Source organism: Capra hircus, chromosome 1, assembly GCF_001704415.2.
Source record: "Capra hircus breed San Clemente chromosome 1, ASM170441v1, whole genome shotgun sequence".
NCBI lineage: Eukaryota > Metazoa > Chordata > Mammalia > Artiodactyla > Bovidae > Capra > Capra hircus.
In genome coordinates, this window is record NC_030808.1 from 85,994,660 (window position 1) to 86,011,352 (window position 16,693).

Genomic DNA, 16,693 nt, shown 5'->3' on the forward strand with positions numbered 1-16,693 from the left:
TTACTTTTGGGGGCTCCAAAATCACTGCAGATGGTGACTGCAGCCATGAAATTAAAAGACGCTTACTCCTTGGAAGGAAAGTTATGACCAACCTGGATAATATCTTAAAAAGCAGAGACTTTACTTTGTTAACAAAGTCCGTCTAGTCAAGGCCATGTTTTTTCCAATAGTCATATATGGATGTGAGAATTGGACTGTGAAGAAAGCTGAGCGCTGAAGAATTGATGCTTTTGAACTGTGGTGTTGGAGAAGACTCTTGAGAGTCCCTTGGACTGCAAGGAGATCCAACCAGTCCATCCTAAAGGAGATCAGTCCTGAGTGTTGTTTGGAAGGACTGATGCTAAAGCTGAAACTCCAGTACTTTGGCCACCTCATGCAAAGAGTTGACTCATTGTAAAAGACTCTGATGCTGGGAGGGATTGGGGGCAGGAGGAGAAGGGGACAACAGAGGATGAGATGTCTGAATGGCATCACTGACTCGATGGACATGAGTTTGAGTGAACTCTGGGAGTTGGTGACGGATAGAGAGGCCTGGCGTGCTACAATTCATGGGATCGCAAAGAGTCAGACACGACTGAGCAGCTGAACTGAACTGAACTAAACTGAAGTATCAGATGGGGCTTCTCTGGTGGCTCAGATGGTGAAGCATCTGCCTGCAATGCGGGAGACCTGGGTTCAATCCCTGGGTTGGGGAGATCCCCTGGAGGAGGGCATGGCAACTCACTTCTATATTTTTTCCTGGAGAATCCCCATGGACAGAGGAGCCTGGTAAGCTACAGTCCATGTGGTCGCAAAGAGTCAGACACCACTGAGCTAGTAAGAACACACACACACACATGTATCAGATACTTTTTCTGACCCAATCATGTCCTCCCTTTTGGTTAAATACATTTAACATTTTTTTCCTACTGTGCAAAAATTGTCCTTCTTGTTTCACTTTCAAACTACCTCCAAGTTTCTTTCTTTCCCTTTATTAGTCAACTTATGGCAAAAGTTATCTAGACTTTCTGTCTTCTGATCTCCTCATTCCATTTATGCCTCAGGCAGTGTAATCTCCTTTGAAACTCAACATTTCACTAGAATCACTAAATGATCGAATTCCTGCCTGTGGAATCTCATGCCATATTTGCAGACCTTGTTCTCTCAGATCCCTCTAGAGTGTTTGGTACTGTTCATTGCTCCTATTTCTTGAAATGCTCTTCCTACTTCTTTTCATGTGACTTCTCTCTCCGGATTGTCCTCTTGTTTCTCTGACTCGTATCTAGTCCTGTGTGAATTAAGCACATATTTCCTGAGTGGTCGTCAGGTACCACATGCTTTGTCAGAGAACAGAGAAATAAGATATGAAAAGTAGAAATAGATTCATACACAAAGCATGTCTACTCCTAGTCCTGCGTTTTCTGTGTGCTAGCTTCTGTACCTGAGTTTTACAGCTATCTCCTTTATTCTCAAAAAGAGATATTTTCATCCTCTTTTCATGTAGGAGAAAATCATGACTCAAAAGATAGATAATTTGCTAAAGGCCACATAATTTGTGAATCATAGAGTGGAAATTCAATGCAGGTTTGTCTAAATCTGATCTCTGTGCTCTTGTTCTTGATGCTATAGAATAAAAGTATTATAAGAACTGTGATAAGAATATTACTGTGCAAAGTTCCAGGGGCCTAGCACAAAGGTTGAAGCGTTCAGTTCCATTGGAAGATGAAGAATGGAAGAGGTATCCTGCTTGTGTAATGTCATTACAAATGTCTATCCATACACAAGGTAGACAAGGAGAAGAGCACTTTAGAGGGGCAGGAACAAAGGCTTACACTTTAAATGCTGATGTTTTCAAATCTAGAAGAGTCATTTTCTGCCATCTTTTTTTTTCTCATTTTATGGGCTGTCTGTGGGGCTTCCCTGGTGGTTCAGTGGTAAATAATCCGCTTGCAATGCAACAGATGCAGGAAACTCAGTTTCGATCCCGGTGTCAGGAAGACCCTCTGGAGGAGGGCATGGCAATCCACTCCAGTATTCTTGTCTGGAGAATCCCATGACACAGGAGCCTGGCGAGCTATAGTCCATAGGGTTGCAAAGAGTTGGACGTGACTAAAGTGACTGAGCTCGCTTGCACAGGTTGTCTGTGAACCGTCTCATCCACTCTAGAGGCAAACACTAGTATAGATGGATTAGTCTCAAACCTATGGTTTTCCCTCCTATGAAACAGGGAATCATAATATTTATTTTTGAGATTATTGTAAAGACTTAATATTTTAATGTACATAAAGTATCCAGTACCATGCCTAGTACCTAATAGGTGTTCAATAAATGACAAGTACTTTTTGAGGTAAATGCAATTAAGAGACAAATGAAAGATGAATGATACTGACACAAGCAACTGGGAATTTCACCCTCACCCAGGGTTGACACAATGTCTGTAGAGCTTTTTTTCTCCTTTCACATATTTTTTTCTTTTATGTTAGATTCTATTTTACACCTGTGTAATGACAGGATGTGCATGTGTGTGCTTAGTTACTCAGCTGTGTCGGACTCTTTGTGACCCCATGGACTATAAGCCCACCAGGCTCCTCTGTCCATGGGATGGGAGCTCTTAGCCTGTACCTTTAGACTATTTTTCTGAAAGGAACTATGAGTTAACTTTAGGAAAGAACTCAGATTGGCTTTGCTTGAGTCACATGTTTGTCCATGAACCGATTGTGTGTTTCAGGAAATACAGCATTAAAATTGACCCAACCTTTTAGTTCTGTGAGACACTGATTGACAGACAGTCTCACTAAGACTGCAGAGAGTGGGGAGGAAGTTCTCACTAGGAAATGAAGGCTTTCAGACAAAACAGCATGCCCACCATACCTTTCTACCCAATCTTGTCTCTAGTATTTCTGTCTAGCATATCCTCCGTGATATAAGAAAAGTATTTTTGTGAAATACAGACTGTATTATGTAATTCTCAAAACCGTAAAAACCTGTATCCTGCTTAGGAACACCAACTTCTTTATAGGGCTTCAAATATGCACATTGTTGACCTCAACCAACCTTCCATTCTTTCCCATTAAGGTAAGGTAAGGTAAGTAAACTTACCTTCAGTCAGTTCAGTTGCTCAGTCGTGTCCGACTCTTTGTGACCCCATGGACTGCAGCACGCCAGGCCTCCCTGTCCATCACCAACTCCCAGAGTTTCCTCAAACTCATGTCCATTGAGTCGGTGATGCCATCCAACCATCTCATCCTCTGTCGTTCCCTTCTCCTCCTGCCTTCAATCTTTCCCAGCATCAGGGTCTTTTCAAATGAGTCAGTTCTTCACAGCAGGTGGCCAAAATATTGGAGTTTCAGCTTCAGCATCAATCCTTCCAATGAATATTCAGGACTGATTTCCTTTAGGATTGACTGGTTGGATCTCCTTGCAGTCCAAGGGACTCTCAAGAGTCTTCTCCAACACCACAGTTCAAAAACATAAATTCTTTGGCACTCAGCTTTCTTTATAGTTTGACTCTCACATTCATACATGACTACTGGAAAAACCACAGCCTTGACTAGAGGGACCTTAGTGGGCAAAGTAATGTCTCTGCTTTTTAATATGCTGTCTAAGTTTCCCACTCCAGTGTTCTTGCCTGGAGAATCCCAGGGATGCGGAAGCCTGGTGGGCTGCCGTCTATGGGGTCACACAGAGTCGGACACGACTGAAGCAACTTAGCAGCAGCAGCAGCAGGTTGTTCATAACTTTTCTTCCAAGGGGTAAGCATCTTTTAATTTCATGGCTACAGTCACCATCTGCAGTGATTTTGGAGCCCCCAAAATAAAGTCTGCCACTGCTTCCACCGTTTCCCCATCTATTTGCCATGAATTGATGGGACCAGATGCCGTAATCTTAGTTTCTGACTGTTGAGATTTAAGCCAACTTTTTCACTTTACTCTTTCACTTTCATCAAGAGGCTCTTTAGCCTTACCTTACTTCAGTCTAACCTTACCTTACTACCATCAATACCATCCAGTGTTATCCATCTTTTAGCCTTTGCTCAAACTATCTGCTCAGAATGACTCTTCTTTCCATCTTAGCACAGGAGTAGCCAATTTATTTTTTCTGGACTGCAGTGGATTTCTTTTGACCCACCCAGAACTCCTATTTCTGGGAAAACTTGCTTCTCTCACTTTGGAATGATGTGTTTCCGAAAGCCTTGCCCACCAACCGAGGCCATATACATCATCATGCTTGTGGTCACAATAACTGACCAAAGTGTGAGCAACTAATCCAAAATGGGCCAGTTGGAGTCCTTCCAAGATTGCTGGTACTTGAGAGGTACCCTTGTCTTCTGAATCATTACTTTGGAGTGACATTTAGCCCAAAGCTGCTGGTGACCATGTTTCCTAAGACAAGGTGAAAGCTCACGTGTAGTAGGATGTTCTGAGGCCAACATGCAAAGAGAATAAGAAAAGAGAGTTGGGGAGACTGAGAGAGTCAGGGTGTTCCAGACCTTGATCTAACAGTGCCAAATCATAATCTTCTTTTTCTTCTTCTTTTTTTTAGAATTGAATCTGTAACTTAAAATAAATAGTCCTCCAGGTCCATCCACATTAAATATTTCTTTCTCTATGAAGCCTTTCTAGACTGTAACCTTACAGATCTGCTTTATTATGCAATTGCCAGCTGCTTTTTCTGAAGGTATAGCTAATTATTTTCCTATTCCAATAGGTTCAATCATTTAGTAATATTTGCCAAGTGTTACCATGTTTCCCACTGGACTAGACTGGAAGCTTGACTCATAACTCACTCAGCACAGAGCCTAGTACACAATAGAATTTAAAGAAACATTTATTACATTGAATTGTTAAGATTGTTCAAAGAAGGGTTTTCTTTGATTGTGCCTGATGACATGTATTTCTCTCTCTGTTCCAAGCCCTGTGCTGGTAATAGAATCACTAATGATCTACAATATTTCACTGAAAATGTAATTTTTGAAAAATATGTGAACAAGTGAAGAACATAAGCTACATTCAAAGTAGAAAAAGAGTAGTTTTCAAATAATGAACTCAAGCCACTTCTGTGTCTTACCTCTAAATAGCAGGTACAGATTGGTTTATTTGCATTTTCTTGGTTAATTACACATTTTGGAATGATCTTTCCATGTGGAAGTCATTGATAACAGGATCTAATTCCAGAGACCGAAGTGCCATTAGTTTCATTGAATTGAAGCATTTTCAGAGGTTGGAGTCAAAGCCTGAGAATTAGAAATCGTGGGTCTTAATTACATCTTGGTCACAGATTGGTTGTTTTCTTGGAAGCATACAACCTCAAAAAATTCAAGTGCCTGTAAAATGAAAATGAGAATCTTTGCTTCCTTCAACATCAGACTTCTATGTGGTTTAATGAAATATTACCTATATATGCCTTTGAATTCCTAGGATAGTGTGCATTACTTTCCTAAGTCCTTGCATAGAGTAGCTATTTAGCATCAGAGACAAATGGGTAAATTAAGGTCTTTGGTTCAGTGGAAAACAAAGTCTAACTGTTTGTAAGGGAGATACAGAAATATAAAAGGGAAGGAACCCAACTTTCCCTTTGGAACTGGATGGTCCTATCTACCAAACGCATGTTGAGCAAGGGTATTTACTTATCTTTAATCTTTAGAAAATTGTATGAAATAGAGAATACATTTTACCCATAATGAGACCAAACTTCAGATACCTCAGATAATTTTCTTCAAGGTCACCAAACAACAATTGGATGACGATCTTGTGCTGATCTCTGTAGAATTAATTATGCTGCAAAAAGGCTATGTATTTGGTTCTGGCATACTAAGCCATTTACTCATAACACCGAGTAAAAACTAGGTATGTGTTCGGATATTTTTTCAAAAGTAGTGCTGTACATTTTCTTATTGATTATCAGCAATAAGAGGAACTTTGAGCTGCAGGGCATTTTGCTCTATTAGAATGGCTCATAAATTTTAAAAGTTAGTCCTTGAATTTGACTCTAGTTGGGACTATAGGAGTGCTATGGGCAGTCATTCTCACTCAAAGTTCAGATTAGGCATCAGATTCGCTTGTGAAGCTTAAAAAAAACAACTCTGGAGCCACTAGAAGCAGATTCTGACTCTGAAGTGTGTGTATATGTGTGTATATGTTTACACGCTCTTCTCTGAGATAGGAAGACAGTGATGCCAGAGCAAAGGTTTCCCTGGGAGAAAACTAAAGCCGGTCCAGGGGAGGGAGTGAGAAACTGTAAGAAATCTAGGTTATCTCTGAGGTGTCCTGGAGTCCCTAAACTCTCCCTCCAGTTGTAGACATTTCTAATTTGACTTCAGAATTGACCTATTCTTCATAAAACCTGTGTAGCAGTGACATCAGCTGGTCCTGACAGGTCATGATCTCTCATCCTGGAGCAAGTTCAAGTCAAAACAGCTCACAGAGAGGAGGAGACAGTGCTCTGGGTGAACACGGGAAGCAGTTGAAAGGGAGAATCCTCTGGCAACAAGACCAAAACCTTACCAATAAGGAGGCTGCAACCCCTTTCAACCGCGAGATAAGACAGAATAATACCTTTCTGTTTCACTTGGCCAGTTTATAATGTGACACTTGAAGGGAAGCAAGTCTGTCAAGCTGGTGTGTGCATTATCTGATTTCCCCCACACTGCCCCTCCTGTCCCCCTTTGTGTCAGGAGTGCATTACTTGTTGGAGCAGTGAGCCTCAACCAACCTGGAGAGTGGGGCGAGGAGGATTACAGGGAAGCGCAGTGAGGCTCAACTAATGTGGGGAGTGGAGAGGGGTAGGGAGACATATAACAACACAAGCTCTGCTTTGACTCACAGACCGAATCCAGTTGAAAAGACAATTCAGATTTTGGTGCAATGACTCTATTTGCAAAAGACAGCAATGGTTTTCCTCAAGCTGTTTCTTCAGAATTCAGAAGAAACAGTGCTAGAAGGATGCAAATACTACTCTCTTAATTTGTTTTATTGAAAGAGGTTTAGGGGTGTGTGTGTGTTTGTGCGTGTGTACATGTGTGCACTCATTCATTCTTCCCTGCACTGACATAGAAACATGGAAGAAGTCTCTCTTGGACAAGGCCATAGAGTGCTACAGGATGAAGCTATTTCATTGCTATTTTCTATAACACACAGAATTTAATCTGATGTTCCTTTCCCATAGAAACTGGCAATAGTCAAACAATATAGCACGGGTGTTTGATTAAGATTAGCATGCATGAGGGTCCACAGCTTTATCTGAGACTATACGCAAAAGCAAATAGTTTGTGGCATAGCCAAAACAAGTACAAATTGACTGTAGATTCTGAAAGTGTGGAAGTGTCAGTCGCTCAGTCGTGTCCAGCTCTTTGTGCCCCCATGGACTGCAGCCCGCCAGACTCCTCAGTCCAGGAGATTCTCCAGGCAAGCATACTGGAGTGGGTTGCCATTCTGTTCTCGATCCTGACTAGTTCATAAAATAATTACTAATCATTATAGATGTAGTAATCAAATTCATTATAAAAACTGATCTTAGAAAACCATAGGGATCATTTAAAATACTGAAGTTTAACAAGTGTTTAAGTATATCAGATCATAGATGATGCCTTGGTTTTTCTCGTCTCCTTACTAAAGAAAAATTTAAATCCCTCAGATGAATATACCTGAAGAAAGTGCATGGTAACTTTTACTAGAGAATCTCAAAAGTACTTTAAAGATGAACATTAAGCAATAATAAGTAGTTATAATAAAACAGCTATCCTATACTGAGTTACTACTCTGTACCTGACATAGTGGTATTTTACACAGATTATCTCAATTAATACTTTCAAAAGCCTTAGGGTTTAATGCTCAATGCTATTAGTATCCTCATTTTATTGATAAGGGAAATGAATCCTATAGAGTTCAAGTCCACACAGCTAAAATATGTGGTGGAATCAGGAATGGAACTACAGCCCTCCAAACTGGCTCTTAACCATCACTCTATCCCAGAACCACAAATAACTTCAACATGACCCAGAGAGGTAGCAAGAGGAGTTAAATGGTTTGTCGTATTGATGGATCTAGGATGAGGTTTTCCAAATTCATAAATTAGGGTTGTTCACTAGATCACATAACTTAATTAAAGCAAATAAAATAATCCTCCTTGCTTGCAAGGCTAATATTAATAAAGGATGGACTACTGAGATAGATTTCCAGTCAAAGTTTGTTCCAAGCATGGCTGTTCACATATATTTGTGCAATATAAGCATCATACACTGCCAAAAAGACTCCAGAGAAACCTTATTACATCTCTTTAGCTTACTTTTAAACTAAGAATTGCTATGTATATAGGCTTCCCTGATGGCTCAGACAGTAAAGAATCTGCCTGCAATGCAAGAGAGCCAGGTTCAGTCCCTGGGTTGGGAAGATACCCTGGAGAAGGGAATGGCAACCCACTCCAATATTCTTGCCTGGAGAATTTCATGGACAGAGGAGCCTGACGGACTACAGTGCATGGGATTGAAAAGAATCAGATATGACTAAGTGACTAACAATTTCACTTTCATATATCTATATGAAATATAGATGTATAAAGAAGAAAAACATAGATATATTCAAGAAAAAATCACCCATATATAGCCTCATCACAGTTTAATTTTGTTGTTCTTGTATTCTAGTTTTTTGTGTGTCCATATATGAATATAAATGTCTATTTTCTAAATAAAAATTATATATACCATAATAGTGTTTCACTTACTGTCTCTTATCAATATATGATTCAGGAGCTAGCCACAACACAGCTTCACATCTTACAAACTGTGAAACTTTAGGAAAATTGTTTAGTTTCCAAGTGCCTCAATTTGCTTTTTTGTAAAATAGAGATATTATAAAGTTGGCATGAAAGTTTATTTTTAATATATGAAAAAGTGCTTAGGGCAGTTAATGGCAAATAGTAAGTATTATATAGATTTTTGTTAAATAAAAAATAAATCCCAGAGAAAAGGATGCACATCTTTTAAAGGATTCTGATACTACCAAGTTACCTTTCAGAAAGATCCTACCAATTAAAGCAGCATGTGAGTGGAGTACCCATTTTCCTGCTCCCATGGCAGACTAGTTAAAAGTATAGGACATGAAGTGAAGTGAAAGTCACTTAGTTGTGTCCAACTCTTTGTGAGTCCATGCACTATACAGTCCATGGGATTCTCCAGGCCAGAATGCTGGAGTTGGCAGCCTTTCCCTTTTCCAGAGGATCTTCCTGACCCAGGAATCAAATTGGGGTCTTCTGCATTGCAGGAGGATTCTTTACCAACTGAGCTATGAGAGGTCAGGCCAAATTCTGGCTCCATTGTCTGATAGCCATGTTACTTTGGAAAAGTGACTTGACCATGCCAAATTTCACTTTGGTTTTATATAAAATAGGAATGAAAATTAAAATATCTACATTTTAGGATTGCTGTGAAATTGAAATGAGACGATTCACAATAGAGTCTCTCATAGAGGAAGGAATCAATAAATGCTAACTATTAGTCTGTGTTTGCAGTCCCTCCATTTTAGAGATAAGAAAAATTAGGGCCAGAAAGTATGTCATCTATGGCTGAAGAACTAACCTCCCATAAGCAAAAATAATACAGGAAATACAGTGAGGAGGATATTTATGGTTCTAGGTGATAAATTTTTTTGTGTGACTGAACAATGTGGATATCTCTTAGAATATACTTCCATGATGCTTTCCTGTGGCTAGCGCTCAGCATTTATAAATTAGTAACCTGGACAGTGGCGCAGAAAGTATGCTTATTAAGCCTGCCAGTGTGAGGCAGGGAGAGCATGAGCTTTTCCTTGAAGGAAAGAAGCAAGAAAATACGCTTTTACCACGAAAAGTGATGGTAGTCTATTTGGAGAAGGAAAATCAGTTGCCCAAGAATCTGGTGAGGAATGAATGATTATGATCAAACCAAGAAGCAAAAGCTCTATCAACCAGTCTGTGCAAAACAGTGTATCATGAATGTAAATCTAAAGATTACTGTACTCTAAAAGACTTGAATAGATAGACTGAGAACTGGGTAGTGTCCTCCACTTTTGGGCACCATTGATCAGGTTTTCAGATAAGTAACAAGATAGGAATGGGTTTCCTGAATAGGTATGGTCTTACAGAGTATATGATGTCATCAGAGGAGACCTGGAATACAAATGGCTGAAAAGATGAAAGAACTTAGCGTTATTCACTCTAAGGAATATGTCAGACTTTTTTTTTTTTTTTTCCAGTACAGGCAAGATTCTCTTAGAGAGGAAAGTCTACAGTTGTTTATTTCCACTGATATTAGAATAATAGGAAGTGGCTTTCAAACTGCAGGACGGAAGATTTAAGTTAGGATGATTGGAAAAAAAAAACTTCTAAGTAATGTGAACTGTAAAACATTGCAAATGATTACTAATTAATACTATGCAACATTTGTAGAATTATTTAAATTTAGACTTTTTTTGTATTAGCTTCAAATTATTTAAGTAGGCCTTAACTAAAGGCAGGAGAATAGACTGGGTACACTCTCAAGGTTCCTTTCTATGATTTGATGATAAAAAAGACTTGATCCTGTAAAGATTGCTATGGCTTCTTTTCTATTGCAGCTACCCAAGGAACAGCTGTTGCCTTGACAACAAGGGACATTCTTAGGTTCCTCATATGCTAATAGGAAAACGGCCAATTTTCTTGTTCATAAAAGAAAACTGTTGGTTAATGTGTGCATCTTTTTCCCTCTCTCCCCCACCTGTCTCTCTTTCATTCTCTCTCTCCTCACATTACTAGCCACACTTACATGAACCTCAGTGAGAGAGTTAAAAGAAGATGAGAAAGAGGGTAGGATAGTTTGTATTTTCAGCATCCTCACTGAAACTTAAGAAACTCATTCACAAAAGATTTTGGAGTAAGGTAACGCTAGAGGATTAACATGAAATCATCATTCAATGTGTAGATAAGAAGAACAATGATGGCACAAATTTCTTATAGTGTGGGTAGACACACTGAACAGATTTCAAGAAGAAGGACTCAATATACCTTCACAGATGTCTCAACATGAGATGACAAAACTAGTACTTCCAACTATCCAGGCACATGTATACAGACATCCACTTTTGGCTAAACTGAGTAGATGGCATAGAGACCTAGCTTTACATAGGTTTAGGTGAATAAAACTACAAAACAGCAGGAGAACAGCAATTACTTCACATACAATTCACTAAAGTAATGGGTAACAGTTATTTCCCCTAGCGCAAAAACCATAGAACAATTCCTCCTTTCTCCTTTGCTACCTGAACTATAGCCAAATGCAGGCTGGAAAACAGATTGATAGCTCATAAAAAGTGCTTTGAGTAAACTTACCTGTATATTATGTGGAGAGCTATAGCTCACTGAATTAATGCAGGCCACCACTCTGTCATATTTCTTAAAGCCACAACTATAAAAAAGCCATGTTTCTTAGCCTAGCGGAATGGTGCTTTGTCCATGTAGCAGCGTGGAAGCCACAGCCCTGTTCCACTAGACTTGTTTTTATATTTTGTTCACATGGATGGTGTGTGCATATCATAACACACATTTCCTAGTATATTTACCCTACCTTTTTCTATACAGTAGTTGTATGGTGGGTGTGCATTTTTGTTTGCAGTTTCACCACTCCCTGTTACCTCTCAAGGACTTTTTTTGGGTGGTATTGTTGTTAAACGTATTTTTCTTTTGGTCATAAAAATAATTCAGGCTTGTATAGAATATGAAAGAGTTCACAAAGGCGCGAAGAAGGATATAAAACAATCTCTATGTTTTGAAGAACAGTACTGGAAGCAAAGAAAGCTGATACCAATATACATTTTTTTTTATTAACTGCTAGGATAGCATAAAATGCAGGACATTGTTTCCTGCTTGTTTTCTTTCTCTATTTTTCTGTGTCTATCATGGACCAAGAGAATAACACTCCAATGATATACACAAACATACAGGTACAAGAAGGTGATGCTATATATTCTGATAATGTAGAGTGACATTGTCAAGCAAGTGGGAGAATATAGAGGGTTTGAAAGGCTAAGCAAAACCACATTCAGTTCAGTTGCTCAGTCGTGTTCGACTCTTTGCGACCCCATGAATCGTGGCATGCCAGGCCTCTCTGTGCATCAGCAACTCCCGGAGTTCACTCAGTCTCATGTCCATCGAGTCAGTGATGTCATCCAGCTATCTCATCCTCTGTCGTCCCCTGCTCCTGCCCCCAGTCCCTCCCAGCATCAGAGTCTTTTCCAATGAGTCAACTTTTCGCATGAGGTGGCCAAAGTACTGGAGTTTCAGTTTCAGCATCATTCCTTCCAAAGAAATCCCAAGGCTGATCTCCTTCAGAATGGACTGGTTGGATCTCCTTGCAGTCTTAAGGATATTTTGAAAACACTTCTATGTGTGGCACAATATTGTTGACAGGTTTTGGAACTAGCTTTTCTTATCCCAAGCCCACTCAGTCCCAATATTTCCCATGGAATGAAGGACCATCCTCTTGGTTGGTCCCACTTTTAAACAGTCACAAAGTCTCATCTTCTGCCTTTTTCTCTTTCCCTATTTTGCATCCTCATTACTTATCTCTTTTCCATTCATCTCCCCCATTTAAAATTACTCAGTGTATCCTTATTGTCTATATGAAAATTTTTTTGTGACCTTTCAGTTCTCCTTGCCTCATCTCATATTTGGAGAAGGAAATGGCAACTCACTCCAGTATTCTTGTCTGGAGAATTCCATGGACAGAGGAGCCTAGTGGGCTACAGTCCATGGGGTCGCAAAGATTTGGAGACGACTTAACGACTAACTCTATAACTCATCTCATATTACTCTCCTAGGCAAATGCTACCCTCAAAAATCACTCCCTTCCCCGTTCAGCAGTACTGAACTGCTTGTAATTTCTTGCTGCTCTCCACCTCCTAGGCTCAAAATTTTCCACATTATTGCACTATTATTATTCTCTCTACCTGGTATACACTTTCATCTCAGCTTTTCACCAGGAACCTTTGTATCGCCATCTCTGAGGTTTCAAATAAGACCTTATTATTTTTTATAGAGTGTATATATTTTGTTTTCTCATTGGCCACATTATTTATTTGAATTTTTATATTATATTGGAGTATAGTCGATTAGTAATGATTTATTAGTTACAGGTGTTACAGCAAAGCGATTCAGTTATACCCATACAAGTTTCTTTTCTTTTTCTAACTCTTTTCCTATTTCGTTTAACCCAGAATATTGAGCCAAGTTCCCTGTGCTATATAGTAGGTCCTTGTTGCTTTTCTGCTTTAAGTATGATAGTGTGTACATGCCAATCCCAAACTCCCAGACTATTCCTCCTCCCTCACTTTCCCCAGTAACCATAAATTCATGGTCTAAGTCTGTGAACATTTCTGTTTTGCAAATAAATTCATTTGCATCATTTTTGTTAGATTTCTCATATAAGCAAAATCATATGATATTTGTCTTTCTCTGTCTGTCTTAGTTCATTTAGTATGATAGTCATCAGGTCCACTCACGTTGCTGCGAGTGGACTTATTTTGTTCTTTTTAAAGGCTAAGTAACCCATTGCATATATGTATACCACATCTTCCTTATTCATTCATTAGATTGCTTCCATATCTTGGCTATTGTAAACAGTATAGCAATGAACATTGGGCTGCATGCATCTTTTTTTTTTTTTTTTTTCTATTTCAGAAGGTTTTTTGCAAGTTGCTTTATTTACAACACCAACTTTAAAAGTCACTGAACTAAAATTAACTGGACAATAAACTAGGCAGAAATTGCTTTACAAAAAGGGAAAGCCCAAAATGCCACTTTCTATAGGGAACCCACAGTTCAATTTTATTCAGAGCAAAGAAAAGAAACTTTCAATCATACTAGAAGAAACTGGGCCTTAAGTTTGGGAACTGTACTGAAACTACACATGCAATGAGGACAACATTCTGCTAATACAATTGACTTGCTGCTGCATTTGTTGACTGTTTTTCTAATATTAACAATTATAAACAAAGCAGTGCAACTAGTATTTGGAATAATCCTTACAGTGTTACAGCGTTAGACATGAAATTTCACTTCTCCTCACACCACTGGTTCTCTTTGCGTACCTGGGCTTCCTCTTCTTCAGTAAAATCATTTTTGATATTGAATGTCTTTCGAATCTCCTCAGGAGTTTTGCCCTTGATCATATTAGCAACAGTCTTGCAGGTAACGTCAAGCAAACCTTTGATGTCTAAGTAGTTTGCTGCCAATATAAGCTCAAAGAGTGTCCCTTGGTCAACTTTCAGGAATTCTTGATCCCAAACAGGTATATCATCTGTTCGTTTTTCTTTGTTCTCATCATCCTCAGGAGGAGGAGGATCATCCTTGTGGTGGGTGCACCACTGAATGACCTTTTTTAATATTGCTGCATTAACATTTGGCAAGGGGACTGGATCATCATCTCCTTCATCATCCATTCCCAAATCTTCCAACATAGTCTTGATGGTCACAGACTGTTTTGCAATTTCAACATCAACTTCAAATATCTCTCCATCAGAACTCTGCAACTTAATTGAAGGCATGGTGTTAGGTCTCAAGGAGATGGCGGGCCGCAGGCTGAAGTGAGCAGGGCGACGTCGTCAATCAGCAAAACTGAAGAGCGGAGAACAAGGCCACTACAGCGCCTGCATGCATCTTTTTGAACCATAGTTTTCTCTGGATATACACCCAGGAGTGGGCTTGTTGGGTCATATGGTAGCTCTAGTGTTCACGTTTTAAGGAACCTCTGTAATGTACTCCATTGTGACTATACCAATCTACAGTCCCACCAATGGTAAAGGAGGGTTCCCTTTTTTCCACACACTCTCCAGCTCTTATTGCTTTATAGACTTTTTGATGATGGTCATTGTGACTAGTGTGAAGTGACACCTCATTGTAGTTTTGATCTGCATTTCTCTAATAATTAGTGGTGTTGAGCATCTTTTCATGTTCCTTTGGTCCATCTCTCTGTCTTCTTTGGAGAAATGTCTATTTAGATCTTCCCACATTTTCTGATTCGGTTGTTTGTTTTTCTGATATTGAGCCACATGAGCTATTTGTAAATTTTGGAGATTAATCCCTTGTTGCATTGTTTGCAAATATTTTCTCCCATTCTGTGGGTTGTTTTTTTTATTTTGTTTATGATTTCCTTTTCTGTGCAAAAGCTTTTGAGTTTAATTAGTCCCATTTGTTTGTTTTTGTTTTTATTTTCATTACTCTGGGAGACAGATAAGATTTTTGTTGCATTTTATGTCAAAAAGTGTTCTGCCTATGTTTTCCTCTAAGAGTTTTATAGTATCTGGCCTTAAATTTAGAAGGTAAGACCTCATTTAAAAAAATTATTTATTTTTAATTGAAGGATAATTGCTTTACAATATTACATTGGTTTCTGTCATATATCAACATGAATCATCTCACCCTCTCTTTTAAGACCTTATTTTAATAGTGTGACAGCGGTGCCCCTGATCCTCTCCCACCTAGAGACAGACATGCTTCCCTGATGAGTTCTGAGACTTTTGCCAAAATGTGTGCATTTGGTATGCTTTAGCTTAGTTAATAAAAGTTCTGGAAGGCAGCATCCTACTCTAGTTTTGCTCAATGATACATGTCCCTATCACTTACTACAGAGAGCATGTCACATAATAGGTGCTCAGTGACTATACAATGAATGAATGAATAAATGTCCACTTCTGGGGACTTCCCTGGTGGTCCAGTGGTTAGGATTCCATGCTTGCACTGCTAGGGCCATAGATTCAATCCCTAGTCAGGGAACTAAGATCACACATGCAACATGATACGGCCAAAAAATTAAAAAGAAAAAAAGCCATTTTCCTTGTGGCTCATCTGGTCTTTGGATGAATGTAACTCCCTCCAGGTAATCTAGTTACACAAAGGAGATTTAGTGGGGAATAGATGGGGAAATGGTGGAAACAGTGACAGACTTTATATTTTTGAGCTCCAAAATCCCTGCAGATGGTGACTGCAGCCATGAAATTAAAAGACGCTTACTCCTTAGAAGAAAAGTTATGAGAAACCTAGACAACATATTCAAAAGCAGAGACATTACTTTCCCAACTAAGGTCCATCTAGTCAAGGTTTTTCCAGTAGTCATGTATGGATGTGAGAGTTGGACTATGAAGAAAGCTGAGAGCCGAAAATTGATGCTTTTGAACTGTGGTGTTGGAGAAGACTCTTGAGAGTCCCTTGGAGAGCAAGGAGATCCAACCAGTCAATCCTAACGAAAATCAGTCTTGAATATTCATTGAAAGTACTGATGTTGAAGCTGAAACTCCAATACTTTGGCCACCTGATGGGAAGAACTGACTCCTTGGAAAAGACCCTGATGCTGGGAAAGATTGAAGGCAAGAGGAGAAGGGGACAGCAGAGGATGAGATGGTTGGATGATATATCCAACCTAGTGGACATGAGTTTGAGTAAACTCTGGGAATTGGTGATAGACAAGGAGGCCTGGCGTGTTGCATCCATGGGGTTGCAAAGACTTGGACACGACTAAGCAACTGAACTGAACTGAACTGAACTGAACTGAACTCCCTCCAGGTAATCTAGTTACACAAAGAAGATTTAGTGGCAACTCTGCCCTGATCTGGTGGCTCCTCTTATATCCCTAAGTTGATTTATCTCACCTTACCTTGCCTGTATTACAGCTGACCAGTTAAATTGTATTTTTTTTTTTGCTTTTTCATCAAGA

The 16,693-nt window shown here is 39.3% G+C and overlaps 1 protein-coding gene across 1 annotated transcript; it reads right to left on the reverse strand.

The window, feature by feature from the left end:
* Nucleotides 13,657-14,628, reverse strand: LOC102174738 (S-phase kinase-associated protein 1). The gene has a single exon (XM_018047520.1). It carries the CDS (start codon nt 14,526-14,528, stop codon nt 14,037-14,039), a length of 492 nt encoding a protein of 163 aa, XP_017903009.1. The 5' UTR covers nt 14,529-14,628; the 3' UTR covers nt 13,657-14,036.